Source organism: Lepidochelys kempii, chromosome 4, assembly GCF_965140265.1.
Source record: "Lepidochelys kempii isolate rLepKem1 chromosome 4, rLepKem1.hap2, whole genome shotgun sequence".
Classification (NCBI taxonomy): Eukaryota; Metazoa; Chordata; order Testudines; family Cheloniidae; genus Lepidochelys; species Lepidochelys kempii.
Window position 1 is genome coordinate 73,862,338 of NC_133259.1, and position 16,748 is coordinate 73,879,085.

The 16,748-nt window shown below is 40.0% G+C and overlaps 2 protein-coding genes across 12 annotated transcripts in view; one reads left to right on the plus strand and one right to left on the minus strand.

The window, feature by feature from the left end:
* The window catches only part of WDR17 (WD repeat domain 17), a 122,867-nt gene extending 115,171 nt beyond the window's left edge, over positions 1-7,696 (plus strand). For 10 of the 11 annotated variants that reach the window (XM_073341676.1, XM_073341675.1, XM_073341679.1 and 7 more), the window contains 4 exons: positions 2,788-2,889; positions 4,124-4,222; positions 4,444-4,627; positions 5,950-7,696. In XM_073341676.1, the coding sequence (XP_073197777.1) occupies positions 2,788-2,889; positions 4,124-4,222; positions 4,444-4,627; positions 5,950-6,069 (505 nt within the window). In that variant the 3' untranslated portion in view covers positions 6,070-7,696. Of the gene's footprint in view, positions 1-2,787; positions 2,890-4,123; positions 4,223-4,443; positions 4,628-5,949 lie in introns of those variants that run through there. The other variant, XM_073341682.1, reaches the window with a different exon arrangement.
* Positions 6,608-16,738, minus strand: SPATA4 (spermatogenesis associated 4). Its single transcript, XM_073341684.1, has 6 exons — positions 16,600-16,738; positions 16,007-16,505; positions 15,602-15,720; positions 12,800-13,017; positions 10,168-10,281; positions 6,608-8,446 (listed from the first exon to the last, which is right to left on the minus strand). The coding sequence occupies exons 1-6, from the start codon at positions 16,698-16,700 to the stop codon at positions 8,349-8,351; spliced, it is 1,149 nt and encodes a 382-aa protein (XP_073197785.1). The 5' UTR covers positions 16,701-16,738; the 3' UTR covers positions 6,608-8,348.
* Between the last annotated feature and the right edge of the window lie 10 nt (positions 16,739-16,748).

Below are 16,748 nucleotides of genomic sequence, written 5' to 3' on the forward strand. Positions count from 1 at the left end.
TTCACAGGTGCTTAAAAAAGCCCCCATGAAAGACAAAAGTTGCAGCGGCAAGTGGCAGTGCAAACAGCTCGTTGTCGGCAGAAGCGCTCTCCTGTCAACACCGTGAACTCCGCTCCTAGGGGGTGGAAGTATTTTGTCAGCAAAGTGCTGACAAACAGTGTTTACACTGCCCAACTTTTAACGACATGGCCGTGTAGCTGTGTTGTGTAGACAAAGCCTAAATGTTTTGCCTGGTTTAGAGAATAAGGGAGTTTTATTATTGGTTATAAATATGATATAATGCATTCAGTTTGCCTAATTGACATTATCCTGCCTGACTGCATAAAATCAGAGGAGGCTTTTGTGGGGGGAAGCAAATAGGAAACAAAACAATGATAGAGAAAAGGCTCCTTCAGGGAATAACAGGGCAAGCTATTAATTGGGGAATGCCCCTGCATGCCTCCATCCAGGCTAACCAGGATTACATTTCCCAGACCTAACCCTACAATCAAAGGGAATACTAAACCTTTAAGAGTTTGTCTATGCTGCAGTCAGACACCCACAGCTGGCCTGTGGCAGCTAACTTGGGCTTGCAGGGCTCAGGCTGCAGGGCTATAAAATTGCAGCTTGTTGCAGGGCTATAAAATTGCAGCAAATTGTAGATGTTCAGGCTCAGACTGGACCATGGGGTCTGGGACCCTGCAACGGGGGAGGGACCCACTGTGACAGATTTTTGTTACCAATCTGCCTGAGGCATCAGGTGATTAGGCTGAGGCCACAGGATTGTTGGGGGCGGGGGGGAAGATGACCGAGCACATTAAGCAACTGAGTTTTAAAGTTTTATTGATAAAATAATAAAATAACAGCGGAGAGTGATGGGTGCTCCCCACGTCACTTAGAGGAAGGAAGAAAGCGTTAGTGCCCCAACCCACTTTCATACTCACACCCTCACTACCCGAGGCTGGCCAGGCCTGGATGTAACGTTAGAAGAAGAGGGGGAAGGATGGACAGGAGTTCTGGCCTGTGCGCACAGGTTGTTTAGGGTTCGCTGCCAATCTTCAACTTGCTTCAGCTCTTAGGAGGGTTTTAAACCTTAGGATTTTTTGGGGCATTTTGGTTCAGGACTTTTGCTCCCCTGAGCTTTTCGTACCAGTCCGAGACAGCCTTTGGTGGCTTTTTTGGTTTTTTAAAAACATCCTAGCTTTAGGGACACTACATTAGTTTTATTTTTTGTTGGCCTTCACTGTTTTGCTTGGTTTTGCAGCCACTGCAGGTTTATGCAGTTGAATTTTTCTTTTTTTGTGGCTGGTTGGAGTTGGAATTTAGGCTCCCTCCCCGTCTTTCTTGGCAGGCCGCCGAGCGTTGGTTGTGTGCTGTGGCCTTGAGCTGGAGCCAGCGTTTTATTTTTGGACTGAGCTAGCCGAAGTGTTGAGTTAACTTGTTCTCTGCTCTCTTTCTCCTTCCCCCTTTGGCCTCTCGCAGCCTGCAAAAGAATCTTTCACTCCCCACTCACACCTTTGACCCTTCCCAAATTGCCCTACGATGCTTGCAACAGTGTTAGCAATATACAATGCTGATCTGCCTCCCCCAGGGGACCCCCTGGGGGGGTGGGGGCCCTTGGGGTGTGACACCACAGCCTGAACTGCAACCTGAGCCTGGACATCTACACTGCAATTTTATAGCCTTGCAGCCTGAGCCCTGTGAGCCCAAGTGAGCTGACCCAGGCGAGCCACTGGTGTTTTACTGTAGTGTAGACATAGTCTAAAACAGTGTTTCTCAACCTTTTTGATACCAGGGACCATCTTGCTGCCTTTCTAAACTGTGTCAGGGAGATTTTAGGGACTGGCGCCACTCCACAGACTGACTGGTCATTGAGCAACGCTGGTCTAAAAGACCCTGGTGGAACAAAGAAGGGGAGGTGTGAAATATCAAAGGCTGCCTGGTGGAGAGTCTCTGATAGAGGGAGACTCTGCAGCAAGCAGGCTGTTTCTCCTAACCCCAAGATTAATGAATTTATCAAAGCTTGTAAGGAAATGTTAAGAGTTAGGTAAGGGGAAATATACATATAGACCTTCGTTTTTACCCTTTGCTCTGCATAATCTGTACCTTTTGAGTGAATGAATATGTTATGATTTCTTTCGAAGAAGCTGTTTTTGTCACTTTTAGTGACTGCTGTTGCAGGCTCCTGGAGGTAAAGAGTGTACAGGTGCCAAACCCAGTTGACCCTGTCATATTAACACTCTTGAGAAAGAGATGTTGCAACCTAGAGATCCAGTTCCAAAGTGACTGGAACACTGGATTCCACCCTGGAGACGGGTGCAGGGGAGCCAGGCCTGTCAGGAAGGGATGCACCAAGAGGAACTAAAAGGGATCTAAAGTGCAACTTGCCCGGTAACCATGGCCCCTGCTTTTGAGGAGAGGACTGAAGTACTAACTAATATGTGAGGATGATACTGTTTGTATGTGGAGCTGCAGCCTACTGAAAGGAGTGAGCTGTCTGAAATTTTTACTTGAGTTTGTTATTTTAAACAACTGAAAATGCTCAGAGTCCATGTGTGGCGCCTTTTATTCTGAAGTATGAGAAAAAAATAAAAATCAATAAATGGAATCGGTGTTTAGCACATGAAATGTAGTTTACAGTTATCTGGTTTAGAACTTAAATGTAATCAACCAGGCAGCACACACATTCCCTACAGAAATACACAGATCAAGCAATATTTTAAATTATTTAGTAGAGTAATAGTCTGTTTAAAGTTTCTACAGATGATTGAAAAACTCTGATTACTTCTGATCCTTTTCTGTTTTTAGAGTTCGGAATGAGCTGCTGATATTGTCTGGTTACATTGGTGCTTTACTTGCTATTAGAAGACAGTATGCTAGCATTGTACCTGCACTTTATGAATACACAAGGTAATATTAATTATTTACCTACTTGCACTGCAGTAGCACCCAGAAGCCTTGGTCAGGATTATGGTACATAGTAAGAGAGCCCCTATCCCCAGAAGCTTATCAATCTAAAGTCCCATTCTTGCAATGAGCTCATGTGGATTTACTCCTGTGCTCACCCAGAGCTCTATTGGCTTCTTGCATCACACAGGCACAAGGGTCAGCCTGAAAGCAGAATTTGGGCCTCAGTCAAACTGTGTGAAAGAAAAGATTGTCCTGAAAGAAAAGATTGTTTTTATAAGTAGATAGATATTCTAGATCTTGTCCTTGCTTTATCATAAGTTATCAATTATACTTTGTAATTTTATTTGACTGAAATTGATTTGAGAAATAATAACAGGATAAGATATTCTCTTTTATAATAGAAACAAGAAGCTAAGGAAAAATAGGTAGGTAATAACCTATTTGTGGCAATTCAGACATCAAGCTCTGAGGCGTCCTGGGACTCACAGAAGCCATATAGGTTTCAGAAGAACAAGGACCATCTAAAGCTGTATTTCTTTAGCCTGACCCTGCAAGACCTATAAAATCCACCATAATCTGACCTCATAGCTTTTTATGCTCCAATCCAACAAAACACATAAGCACGAGATGTCCCAGTAAAGTCAAATGGCCCTGGATATATGCTTAAACATAAGTACATGCATGCTTGTAGAATCAGGGACTGAGTAAATTGAAAAGCTGTCCCTCTTTTCTTGCTCTGGTATATGTAAAATTAGGTCCAGTGTTAGTTTTCTGAAAATTCCTATGTCCACATGTACTCAGTCAAGACAAGGTTGTTTCAGATATTGTGGAAAATCACATTACTCTGACCCACTTAGCCGTCCAACATCCTCAGATATTGTATTTATCATTTCAGCATACATCAGTCAGTACCAAGACACACAATTCCTATAAGATTCAGTAAATGTCATTTTAAAAAAAGCATATACAGCCTTAAAATATAGGCCTCAAAGGAAAACTCTGCCATTAAATTAAGATAATTATATGTGAAAATATAAAAACTAATCATTCATAAATTTAACTCTAGTGGTATAGCAAAAATATCCAATTTTATGGTCAATTCAACATTTACTCAGACAGATTGATACTGCTAATTTCTAGTTTATTTTCCCTTCAATTCTAACAATGTATATTTTCTTGATTTAAATTTTTTCTGTAGGAAGATATCTTAATTCATTTTTATTTCTTTTTTTAGTCAGCTTTTAAAACGAAGGGAGGTATCTGTACCCCTGAAAATTGAACAGCTTTCTGAGGAACTAGATGCTTGGAGAGCTTGTACTCAGTTAGTCAACAAGTATGTGTGAAATGTAAAGTTATCATAATAGAAATTACTATGATTTAAATATGCTCATTGTAAATAAAATGTTTTATCCCATTTTTTCTTTGTAGAGTATGAATATGTCAATTTATATAAAAATTAAGATACTTCATTTTGAAATAATATTGTTTTTGTTCATCTTGAGGTATACTGCAAATGAAATGCATAGCTTAAAATGAAATATATTTTACTCACAGATCTACTGATGAATTGTCATATACCCTTCCATCCGAATCACAGAGAATGGTTTATTCAACATTGGTATCACGAATAAAAGAAGAACCTCTTAAAGGAATTATTGGACTGGATTACGTCACTGGGTCTAATCTTCCTAGTCACTCAGATGTTCACATCTCTTGTTTGACAGGGTTAAGGATACAGGTACCATTTTATGGAGCCTGAGTGCTTTTTTTGGAACACTTAATAAAATAACAATTACTTTAAAGAGTCAAACCAATTGTTTTCAAGTGAAGAGGTGGAATAAAAATTGAAAATTGTTGAGGCTTGCAGCATTCTCAAAAGAAAACCTCTGAGGAAGGGGAATATTGTTGGAATATTGCTCGAGTACCCTGCACTGGCAAAAGCTGCCATTTTGTCTTGAAGGACACTGTCTTAACTACAGTAGGCTATACAGAGAGAAAAGAAAAAATTCAGGAGGAAAAAATGTTTGAAATCCCCAATTGGAGCAGTCAAAAGTTTTTAGTCTGTATAAGGAATAGAAATTTCTCTTAGCACATGCTCTCTCATTTTTAATGTATGTGACCTATTGCCAACCTTACCGTGGTTTGACTTGAAAACAATTAAAGTTTTATTTTAGACTTCACACTGTCCTTAATGTGTTGTGTTATAATGTGCATTTCTAGAATGCCAACCACTATAGTACCCAGGAGCCATTACATGAATTAAAAACATACATCAGTGATCCTTCAGAGGACAGTTCTCGTCGTCTCCCCATAATTTAATAATATAACGGATACACTTTCAAACATGACAATCAGCTTTCAATTACATTTATCACATATACAGTGCTTTGTGATCAAAGTAGTTAACGTATTTTAATCCTCACTACATCCCTGTGAGGTACGTATCATTATTATTGCCATTTTTACAGATAGGGAAACAGAGACTCTCAATTCTGCCAGGCATGTTTCTCCAGACCATGCTGCAATTTGAAGACACTCTGGGCTTGTACACTCCAGCGCTTACTTTGGTATAACATAAGTCACTCAGGGGTGTGAAAAAGCTACCCCTCCCCCCCCGAGTGACAAGCTCTCCCACTGACATAGCTACTGCTGCTCAGAGAGGTGAAGTAATTATGACAACAGGAGAGTATACATACTCAATAGCCACACAGGAAGAATTCATTAATGATAAGATAGTTTGTAAATATGACAGAATTATTATTTTAAAATGTATCTAACTCAGGAATTTAGGAAATATGAAATTTGGGCTTGCAGATTTTTAGGACACATCTGTTTACCTGATAAGTATAGCATTATAAATTGAGTATGACAGTTTTAATCAGACTTGATTACAACAGGTATAACTTTTTAATGTGGCTGTAGCTATCACATAAATTAGCATTGTATTCTCGATTCATTTTCATATCAGATGAAGTAAAAATGTGCATTTGCTAGACTGCATCTCTTCTGGAAGTATGGGGACATGATGTGTATCTTTTTCCTCCCCTCGAACATTCACAGGGTCCAGTGTTTTTCCTTGAAGATGGAAAATCAGCTATTTCACTGAATGATGCTTTGATGTGGGCCAAAGTGAATCCCTTCTCACCATTAGGAACAGGAATACGACTCAACCCATTCTGATAAGACTTTTTCCTCTGTAGTGCTTAAAACAAGTAACATCCAGCAGGTTAACATTAATTTAACCTTGATTGTTGAAGGACAGAAAGATGGCAGTTGATTCTTCCTGAAGGACAGTTATTTGAATTTTGCAAAATGTAAGTGAGAAAATGAAAAATGGATTTTTATAAAGTTATATAATAATCCAAAGAAAAAATGTCCTTACATAATTGACAGCCATGGTTGTTGTTTTTTTTTAAGACAATAATACTGATGTCACACAACATAAAAATATTTCAGTAAATTTTGGTGAACAAATTGTAAAGCAAGTAAAGAAATATCTGAACATTACCAAAATACTAGGGTAGCTGAAACTGAAATTCATAAGACATTTTTAATACATCAGTACGCATTTATTTATGCTTTTATGAATTGCCACTGAGATACAGCTGAGTTTCATACATTCTGTATTCCCTTTTATTTGTATCTAATACTTAGTAAAATGTGATTCTAAAGAGTGATAGTGTAAATTAAATGACAACATAGTCAAAATACTTCAATTTTTAATTAAAAAAATCTTTCCATACAACAAATATTTAAGCTTTAACAGGAAAAGAGAAGTCATTTTGATGAATATCTAGATTAGGATAAATTATTATATTTTCTAAGTCCATCTTTAACATTCCCCCATTATATTTTAAATGAGCACTAAAATGTGTTTTATGAACCTTATTTTTTTAATAAATAGCTTGTAAGTAATAAACAGCTTATTTAATGAAAATTATTGAAATACATTATGTAAATTAAAATTCTTGTTTTTTAATTTTGTATAGATTGTAAAAAATTGTATGGTATTGAGGAACTGATACATAAATATGTGGGCATTGCTTTATTTAGTTAGATGGTTAATTCATGTCTAGTATTATGTACACAAATGTCCATGAATGAATTGAAATCTGAAGGATTGACTCAACTGCCACTCTATCCTTTAAATCTTTGGTAATATACTGAAGGTTTATACTGCTGTACTTAAATCTTTTAAATAATTATAAATATGTAGTATAACTGCATCAATTTGTGGAAGTTGTGCCTTAATGTGGAACCTCAGACAAATCTATTCCCTCTTTAGACACTGAGGAAGATAAATTATTTTTTCATTGTTAGGTTTAGAGTATAAAAATTGAGTCAAAGGGCACTTTTTACATTAGAAATATGTCTGCTAATAGTCTTTGTGAACAAAAATTATGTTGTTTTTGCTTTAACGTAGTCCTTACCCTATGTGGGGGAAAAAACATAAGACAAAATATTGTAAAGTGTGCATTTACTGTTACAATATGTAGTCGCAACTGTCAAAACATAGCTGCATCAATGTTTCCCAAAATAATTTCAGGTTGTTTGCTAAAATGTGATTTCATTGTCAAGCAGAACTGCTCAACTATAGTTATTTCCCCTTTAAATTAAAAAAAACATTTCTGATGTCTTCACCTTCAAATAATTGTGTTTTGTTCTGTACCGTGTCTGAATTTCTCTATAGCTTTCCAGGCAAAAATATTTCAAGCCATACAACTTTTATACTCTGTAACAGGTGCTCTGAAAAAATCTCTTGTAATCTTAATGTTCTTGTAATAAGTGTTAAACTAATAAAATGTCTCTACCAAAGTCACATGTTTGTCAAAATGACGAAAAACATGTCAACTACTTGATATGTTACTAAAAATTAATATCAAAGATTGTAAAAATCAATGTACAATAGTTCAAGATACAAAAGGACACCAAGTATAACTGTCTAATTTATTCAACTCATCACATCACAATGTGCAAAAAGTTTGACCACATCGTCATTACCCATCTTGCACCAATGCAATCTGTAAATTGGAAAATTTCACTGACAAAGAACTTGAAATATTAAAAACAATTCAATCTAGTAAGTAATCAAGTCTAGGAGGAGGCTGACCTGTAAAAGCAACTATGGTAGCAAGTCACTGAAGGAAGCTGTCTAACAATGGGGAAACTACAGAGATGTATATTTTAGATACTGTTTTGTTTAGTGATGATTTCGCTTGTCACACTTCCACAAACATCAGATTTCCAATATGTACTTTGTTTTGGCATTTACTAGAAGAAAATAATGCTCTAATTTAACAGACACTGAAACCAATCAGGCAATTCGCTCCCAATGGATATGGTCAAAGAATTATAGAGATAAAGTTGATCTTGTACGTTTTCAAAGTTGAGGTCTCTTCAACACTTTTTTTCAGTGTTCAGTTAGAATCCTTTTGGCTAGGTGCCTGGAGCTGCCGCATTTATACATCCACAGTAAAAGAGCATCTGTCAGCTTGTTTCACCTGGATTTCTTTGAAATGAACGCCACTTTTGCCTCTGATTTCTGGACGTCCTCGGTCTAAGAAAAGAAGCAATTGAATAATGCACCCATGTACTTTTGCTGCTGATTTATTATCATACAATTTAACTATAAAAACATGTCCTTTGCAATACAATGAAATTTATCTCAAACTGCCAACCACAAGTCTTGTTTACACATAAGGAGTGTACCCATTTAGCTATACTGGTATATAGTTAAACCGGTTGGTTGTACAATCCCCTTAGTATGGATGCAGTTAAATTGGTATAAAGTTGCTTATACCAATATAGCTTATTTCCATTGATATAAGCACCTTTAGACTGATAGAACTGCAGCCATCCTAGGAGCTGGACAAATTTAGCTATCCTGATAGAAAAAAAAAATCACACCTCTAACCAAAACAGTTAAATCTCAACAAAAACTGCAGACCAGACCACAGTATACCTCAAACTATCATAGGAGATTTGTTACTGGACTCTTCTATAATACCATGATCAAGATTCCACATGAAATCACTCACTAGGAGACTCTGCTAATCCACTTCCCATTTCTATTGGAGATTGCAAAGAACAGCTGAACTGTGATACAAAAGTCATTTAGACTATTTAATACCATTATCATAGTATCTGAGGGCATCACTCCAATATATTTATCCTCACGACATCCCTGTGAGGCAGAAAGTACTAGGTGACAGAAGTGAGGGTGAGCTGTAATAATTTATCAATTATACTTTACATGTGTGTCTGATAGAGGTTTACTAGATGAATTCAAAGGGTCAATTCAAGAATAAGCTACCACCACTTAAGGGGCCTGTTAGGGTAAGCACGGTTGATCCAGGGTACTGGAGTCCAGGATCTGATCTGGCAGTGGGAGAACTGCACAGTTTCATCCCACAAGACACTGCACCTGAAGGGGTGCATTCAGACAATGGAGGGGAAGAAAGTGGTGCTAGTCCTGTAACCATAACATTACTACCCCCGTTTTTTTCCCCTCACAAACAGGGACCACAGACATAGAGACCTGCCAAAAATCACACACAAAGTTTGTTGGAACTGAACCATTGGGGAATTGAACTGTTGTCTCCTAAGTACTAGAATAGAGTTCTAACTGCTGGACCTCCTTCCAACTCGTATCCACACTTGCACAGCTCTGACCAGTTTAAACACTGGTCCACTGTGGCCTTCGAACATACAAACTGTCTTGGAACCTTTTCCATTTAACTAGTTACAATTTCTTAGGGGTTTTACATATCCACTACTTTTTTCTTGGTGAGGAAAAGCTTCAACTAATATTCTCAAAGGTTCACTGTCTGCCTTCAAGATATAAATACAAAGGCTATCTATGCAATCAGGGCCACGGCCTACTGTTCTTACTCAGGCAAAATACCCATTGACTTCGTTGGGAGTTCTGTTTGAGTAAGGACTGCAGGATTTGTCCATTGGGGAGCAAGTAAAGAACATCTGTTACCATTACACTGGAGAAGGAACTGCCTTCAGACTGTGCTACTAAGTATGGTGGAAGTTCTGAATCATAAGCCAAAACACTATAGTGTGGAAGAAAAGCAATTTCGACTCCTGAAATATAAGCAGCATCTGTAGATGCTGCCACTGAGGCTCAGAAGAACTTTGTGGAAGCAATGTAGTTAGTTTCTAATAAGGTCCAACAGTTTTAGTAAAAAGACCACTTATCCATGTAATCAATGTAAAATAAAATTTAAAAAAAAACACACTCCAGTGGAAGAGACTGAAATGAAAGCTTACTTGATATAAAAGAAAGTTTCTCTCTCTTGATGTTAACCACACTCCCAGAGGGGTCTACAGCAGCTGGATGACGAACTGCACGCTCTGCCAAGCTTGGTTTAATGTTAAACCGCTCTTCAAAACACAATTACAATTCATTCATTCATTACAGTCCACAGTCATAGCCTTCATACAATTCTTCAGTGATTTTTTTTATTTAAAAGACACTCCCAACTATAAAATCTAAATAAAGAAACCAAGATCATCACAAACTCTAGCAAAAGAAAAAAGTGCTCTGGCAAAAAATACCGTAATTTTATTCTGCAAAAGCTATACACAAGGGGACACACAAAATAAGTTTATGTGGTGGTGGGTTGTTTGTTTGTTTAAGAGGCTATGATATGTTTTAGCAATCACATTGTGGGAAGAGTAAGGATATGTCTACACTTAAACTGCTACAGCAGCAAAACTGCATCTGCTCCACTGTAGACATTACACTGATGGGAATGGTTCTCCCATTGACAAGGGTAATTTGTCTTCCCAAGAGGCAGCTTCTAGGTAAATGGAAGAATTCTTCCTTTGATCCAGTGCTGTGTACACTCAGGTTTTGGTTGGCATAGCTATGTCTTTCAGGGGTGTACATTTTTCACACCCCTGACCAACGTCAGGGGTGTGAAATTCCCAGTGTAGACCAGCCCTTAATCCGAGATAGGTCTTATCCTTAAATAAGCATAAGAAGCTGTTTTGCAACAGATTACAACGTGCTTCTCTGAATAGCCAGGTGTATTAGTGCTGAGTTTGGCCAACTAAATAAAACACTTTGAAGAACAAAAGCAGTATTATTTTTTTGTTCTCATTTATTACTTGACACAGAATATCTGCTGTCATTATAGAAATCCAAACTTTTTGACCCACAAGTTTAAATTTAGACAGATTTTGACCATGTGTCTTTTCTACTGACAATCCGGACTGATGTTCCCATTTGTGCCATATCAATCTGAGTCCTGTAATACTTTCAAACTTTAGCTGTATACTCCTAGAAAATGTTGCTTAGAGCAGCTAACTTAGAGCTTAAGGCACTGAACATGTAAACACTTACTTGTGACCGGGGGAGAGGGGAAGAGGGCTTAGGCTACCCCCACATGGTGCCATGGTCACCGTGCCCCAGTGGGATGCTGTGGGAGTAACTGTGTTCCTCAGATGTATAAAGTGGAGAGTAGGAATAAGGAGGTGATGTTACCTCTGTATATGGCTTTGGTTAGACTGATTCTGGCATACTGTAACCAGTTCTGTTGTCCACATTTTAAAAAAGATGTTGAAAAACTGAAAAGGGTGCAGAAAAAAGGCACAAAAATCACTTGAGGGATGGAAAAAATGCCTTACAGTGTGATATAAAGAGCTCAAGCAGTTTAGCTTATCAAAAAGAAGATTTGAGAGGTGACTTGTTACAGTGTATAAGCACCTTTAGGAGATGAAACTACCAGGTACTAAAAGGGATATTAATGTAGTGGAAAATGGCATAAGAACCAGGAAGCTGAAACCAACCAAGTTCAAATTAAAAAATATTTGTGCCATATTTAGAACAGTAAAGGATGGTTAACCATTAGAACAAACTACGAACGGAAGTGGTACATTCTCCATCCCTTGATGTCTTCAGATCACGACTGGATACCTTTCTGGAAGATATCCTTTAGTCAAAGAAGTTATGGCACTTCATACACAGGTAACTGGGAGAAATTTAACAGCCCTTGACACACGGGGGTCAGACTTGATGTCTTATGGTTTCTTTTGGTCTTAAACTCTATGGATCTATGGTAGTAAAGTTAAACACGTGTCAGTGTTTGCAGGATCAGGGCCTCAAAGAGTAAAGATCAGCTGCGTTTTAGCAAATTCACCTAAGATCATAAAAAGTGAAAAAGAATTAAACAGAATAGTTAAGCAAGCTCAAAGTATGTATTTCACCTTCCACTCTTGAAGGCTTACTGAGAACATTTGAAATATGGGCCAACTCACCGCATTCCCCAGGCCCACTGTCCAATTAAGTTAAATTAACCTGATAAGTGAAAAACTTAGGTTCAATAGTTCCCTGTTTGTATGTTTTTACTAGCAGGAAATCAATGGAGTACCAAGGAAAATCTCTCTGCTCCAGAAACACTTAAACTATTTAGAGTTAAGCCAGCTAAAGAAGTGATCATGGCAGCAGCAGCTTTTAATGCAAAGGAATGGCAAAAAGTGAATGAATCACTTGTAAGTAATATGGCAATGGTGGAAACTTTATCTGTTATTTCAGCTATATTCCATCATTATATCACTAATATTAATATATCATCTAAGTATCACTGTTCACTTTGAATGCAACTGGCTGAAAATGTTTCCTCAAATGATGTAATCAGAAAGTGGTATGATGTTTTCTTTATAATTTCCTAAGCAGTTGCTAATCCTCTTCATGTTACTCACACCAATAGTTCCACTACCTTCAGTGGGGTGACAAGTTGTAGTTAAAGCAAGCATGACTTGGCCCAAAGATCATTCAAATATTTGCCTGTTTTCCATTTTCAATCATCAGACTAACAAAGTAGGACAGTGAACATGGGAAACAATCAGTTGCACTATGTACATCAGTTTTTTATACTTGCTTTGAAAAACCACTCACTTGGGTTCTCTTCCCTCTCTACCAGTCTCTGTTGCATATGCATATTGATGATAGCATTAACCTTTTGTCTATTTTTGTTAATGTTGGGCTCTATCATTATTTCTGTTAGCTTAATGTTGTTCTTGATAGCCTTTGAAGCTGTTGACCTGGCAACCATCGGTAACTGCTCCTGATAATAGTGGTCTGTAAAGTCAACCTCATCCTGAATATTTTTAATTCTGGGGGGGAGAAAAAAAAAGCAAAATGTTAATGAGTCAGTTACGTTACTACTAATAAATACTGAACACATTATTATACTCAACACTTTTCAAGATACTGGTTACATATTACTAAAGAATTCTTACAATTCCATTGTGTGGAATTTATAAATGGGGAAACCTTGACACAGAGATAAGCGATTTGCCCAAACCCACAGAGACAAGTCAGTGTCCCGGCCGGGAAAAGAACACAGGAACTCCTAGTGCTCAGTCCACTAAACCAAAACTCTCAAACATTTTTCCAAAGTATGGACCATTCTTAAGAGAAAGTCTTCTGTGAGCCATCTCCACTCACATTCCGATTCATGATAAAACACATATAAGTCACAGCTGAAGCCAGAGAGCACCAAGAGCTTTCTACAGCTGTCTAACCTGGAAGCCGAACATGCAGACACTTGCTGATGCAAGTTACTTCACTCAAGTAATCATGTGACTAAAGCTGTTCACATGCATAGGACTCTCCACATCTGCCTAAAGATTGCACAGCAATCGGCACTTCAGGCTAACCCCCTATGGTGTGGACTACAAGGGAGGCTAATGTAAGGCTACTTATGTCAGCCCTATGCCACTCCCGTGCTGGGGAAATTCTCTTGCAGCTCACTTATGCCCTCTATATGCCACCAGGGTGAGTCATGGGGCCAAAGTGGAGAGCAGAATTTGGCCATATGAACTTATAAAGCTTGATTATTAGAAACTCATTGTGTTGTCTTGTAATTCTCTTGGTGGACGGTAACACTTAACTCACATATCTCTGAAATCCACTGAAGGGATCAGGGGCATCCATACAAATCTCCCTTAACACCATTTTGCTGCCTGGCCCCAGAAACCACACTGACAGTGGCTTCCCTGATTATGGCTGCCGCTGTAGCCCTCATCAGCGGAGCTCTAAATTGCAGAGCAGTAAGTCGGTGTGTCATAAATATAAAGGGAAGGGTAAACCCCTTTGAAATCCTTCCTGGCCAGGGGAAAGCTCCTCTCACCTGTAAAGGGTTAAGAAGCTAAAGGTAACCTCGCTGGCACCTGACCAAAATGACCAATGAGGAGACAAGATACTTTCAAAAGCTGGGAGGAGGGAGAGAAACAAAGGGTCTGTGTGTCTGTCTATAGTCTGTCTTTGTCGGGGATAGACCAGGAATGGAGTCTTAGAACTTTTAGTAAGTAATCTAGCTAGGTATGTGTTAGATTATGATTTCTTTAAATGGCTGAGAAAAGAATTGTGCTGAATAGAATAACTATTTCTGTCTGTGTATCTTTTTTGTAACTTAAGGTTTTGCCTAGAGGGGTTCTCTATGTTTTTGAATCTAATTACCCTGTAAGATATCTACCATCCTGATTTTACAGGGGGGATTTCTTTATTTCTATTTACTTCTATTTTTTATTAAAAGTCTTCTTGTAAGAAAACTGAATGCTTTTTCATTGTTCTCAGATCCAAGGGTTTGGGTCTGTGGTCACCTATGCAAATTGGTGAGGCTTTTTATCCAACATTTCCCAGGAAAGGGGGGGTGCAAGTGTTGGGAGGATTGTTCATTGTTCTTAAGATCCAAGGGTCTGGGTCTGTAGTCACCTAGGCAAATTGGTGAGGCTTTTTACCAAACCTTGTCCAGGAAGTGGGGTGCAAGGTTTTGGGAAGTATTTTGGGGGGAAGGACGCGTCCAAACAGCTCTTCCCCAGTAACCAGTATTAGTTTGGTGGTGGTAGCGGCCAGTCCAAGGACAACGGGTGGAATATTTTGTACCTTGGGGAAGTTTTGACCTAAGCTGGTAAAGATAAGCTTAGGAGGTTTTTCATGCAGGTCCCCACATCTGTACCCTAGAGTTCAGAGTGGGGGAGGAACCTTGACAAGGTGCTACACATTTTGTCTACAGTAACATACACAAGGTTCCACGGTATGCTGAGGGGTTAAGAATCTAGCAGAACTAGATCATCGTCAACTCCATTCACAGAATTGGGGTTCTGCTGGGTTGGGGAAAATTAAGCATGTTCTGAAGAAGCAGCACTCCCTCTTGCACATCCCCCCGTTTAGCTCAGTGGGCATAAGCTCCTTTACGCTCACAGAACTGGAGGAGAGCATATGGATTTATGGTTTTATACTTATAAACACCATCTGTTTTATTAATGGGTTTGCTCTTTATACTATTCTTATTTAGTGAATTTCAGGGCTGCTAAGAAGCATGCTGATAACCACTTTAAAGAGATCCTAGGTAATACTATGTGCTCTGTAAGCTTTCACACACAACACTAATTACCTCACTGTCAATTAAAAAACTTTGCTTTTTCAATGAATGAACCAGAGCAGGACTGTGGTGATTTTTGTGATGTGGGCAAAGGTTTACTAGGAATTTAAATGTTATTTCTCTCGTGAAGCAGGCATCAGATCCTGGCCCTACTGAAGTCAATGGCAAAACTCCCGTAGACTTCTCGCCAAGGCTTCAGAAATCTGAAGGTTTTGAGTAATATTTAGATACTACTCATTAATATGCTACTAAAATGAATCCTTTACAGAAAACCTGATACATAATATGCTTCTGTAAACAATAGCACCCACCGTCCGTTTGTCAGCATTGAGTAGATGTCTTGTACCAAAATTTCTGCTGCTCCCGGTTTACAGTGAATTGTCCCATCTATTAGTTCTTGGACAGGCTTCAATTTTCTTCTGGAAAAAAACTATAGCAAAAAATAAAAACAGAGAGCATTTCAGTTCCTATTAGTTGAGAGGCACAGGTCTATCCTTCCATGCTATTTACTTGACGTGTGATCACTCACTTTGTTTTCTCTCAGCCCCCTTCCAATCCAATCCCACTCAAACCCTCACCCCTTAACCAAAAAGGAACAGCAATTAAAGAAAATATGCAATATTATGGGTGAGAACTGGAATCTAAACTGAGCAAAAATTCAACCAAAAATTCAATACAAAAACCGCAAGGCCAAGATTTAACCTTGGGTGCCTCACCATGCGCACGGCCCGGCGCCGGGAACAAGTCACCGGGGCTGGCCAGGTGCGTGACGTGTCGTCCGTTCCTCCAGCGCCATCCCCGCGGAGCTCGGCAGCGGCCCCCGGGACTGTCCGCAGGGACCCGCGGAGCGTGCCGGGCTCAGCCGGGCTCCTCCCGCGGCCAATCAATACCTGGGGGAGGGGGGCGGAGCGCCAAGGGGCCGCCATCGCTGCACCAACTTTCCGAGCCCGACGCGCCCGGGGCCATGGCGGGGCAGGGTTCGCACGGAAGGGAACCTCGAGCGCTGGGTGCTCGTTACCAGGCGCACCGTCCCCGCTCCGAGCCGCTGCCCGGGCTCGTGCCCCACGGCGGGGCGGCCCCCTCACCTGGCCGAGCTGGGACCAGTTGCTGAGCTTGGTGGCCAGCGAGGCGCCGTTCTCGTAGCTGTGGCTGTGGATGTCCTCGGGGTAATACCAGGAGAAGATCTCGGCGATGAGGTAGCCGTTAGAGAAGTCCCTAGAGAATAACGACAATAACGGTAAGGCGGAGGGCGGGTGGCGCGCGCGGCGCCGCGCCCGGCTCGGAGCTGCCCCGCCCCGCCCCCTCTCACCGTCGGAAGTTCCTGGGGAAGAAGCTCAGGTCCAGGCTCTGCAGCCACCTCAGCACGGCGCGGGGCAGCCCCGTGCGCTTGGGGGCGTGCGAGTACGACATAGGGGCGCGAGAGGCTGGGACTGCCCGCGAGCCGCAATAGGGCCCCCT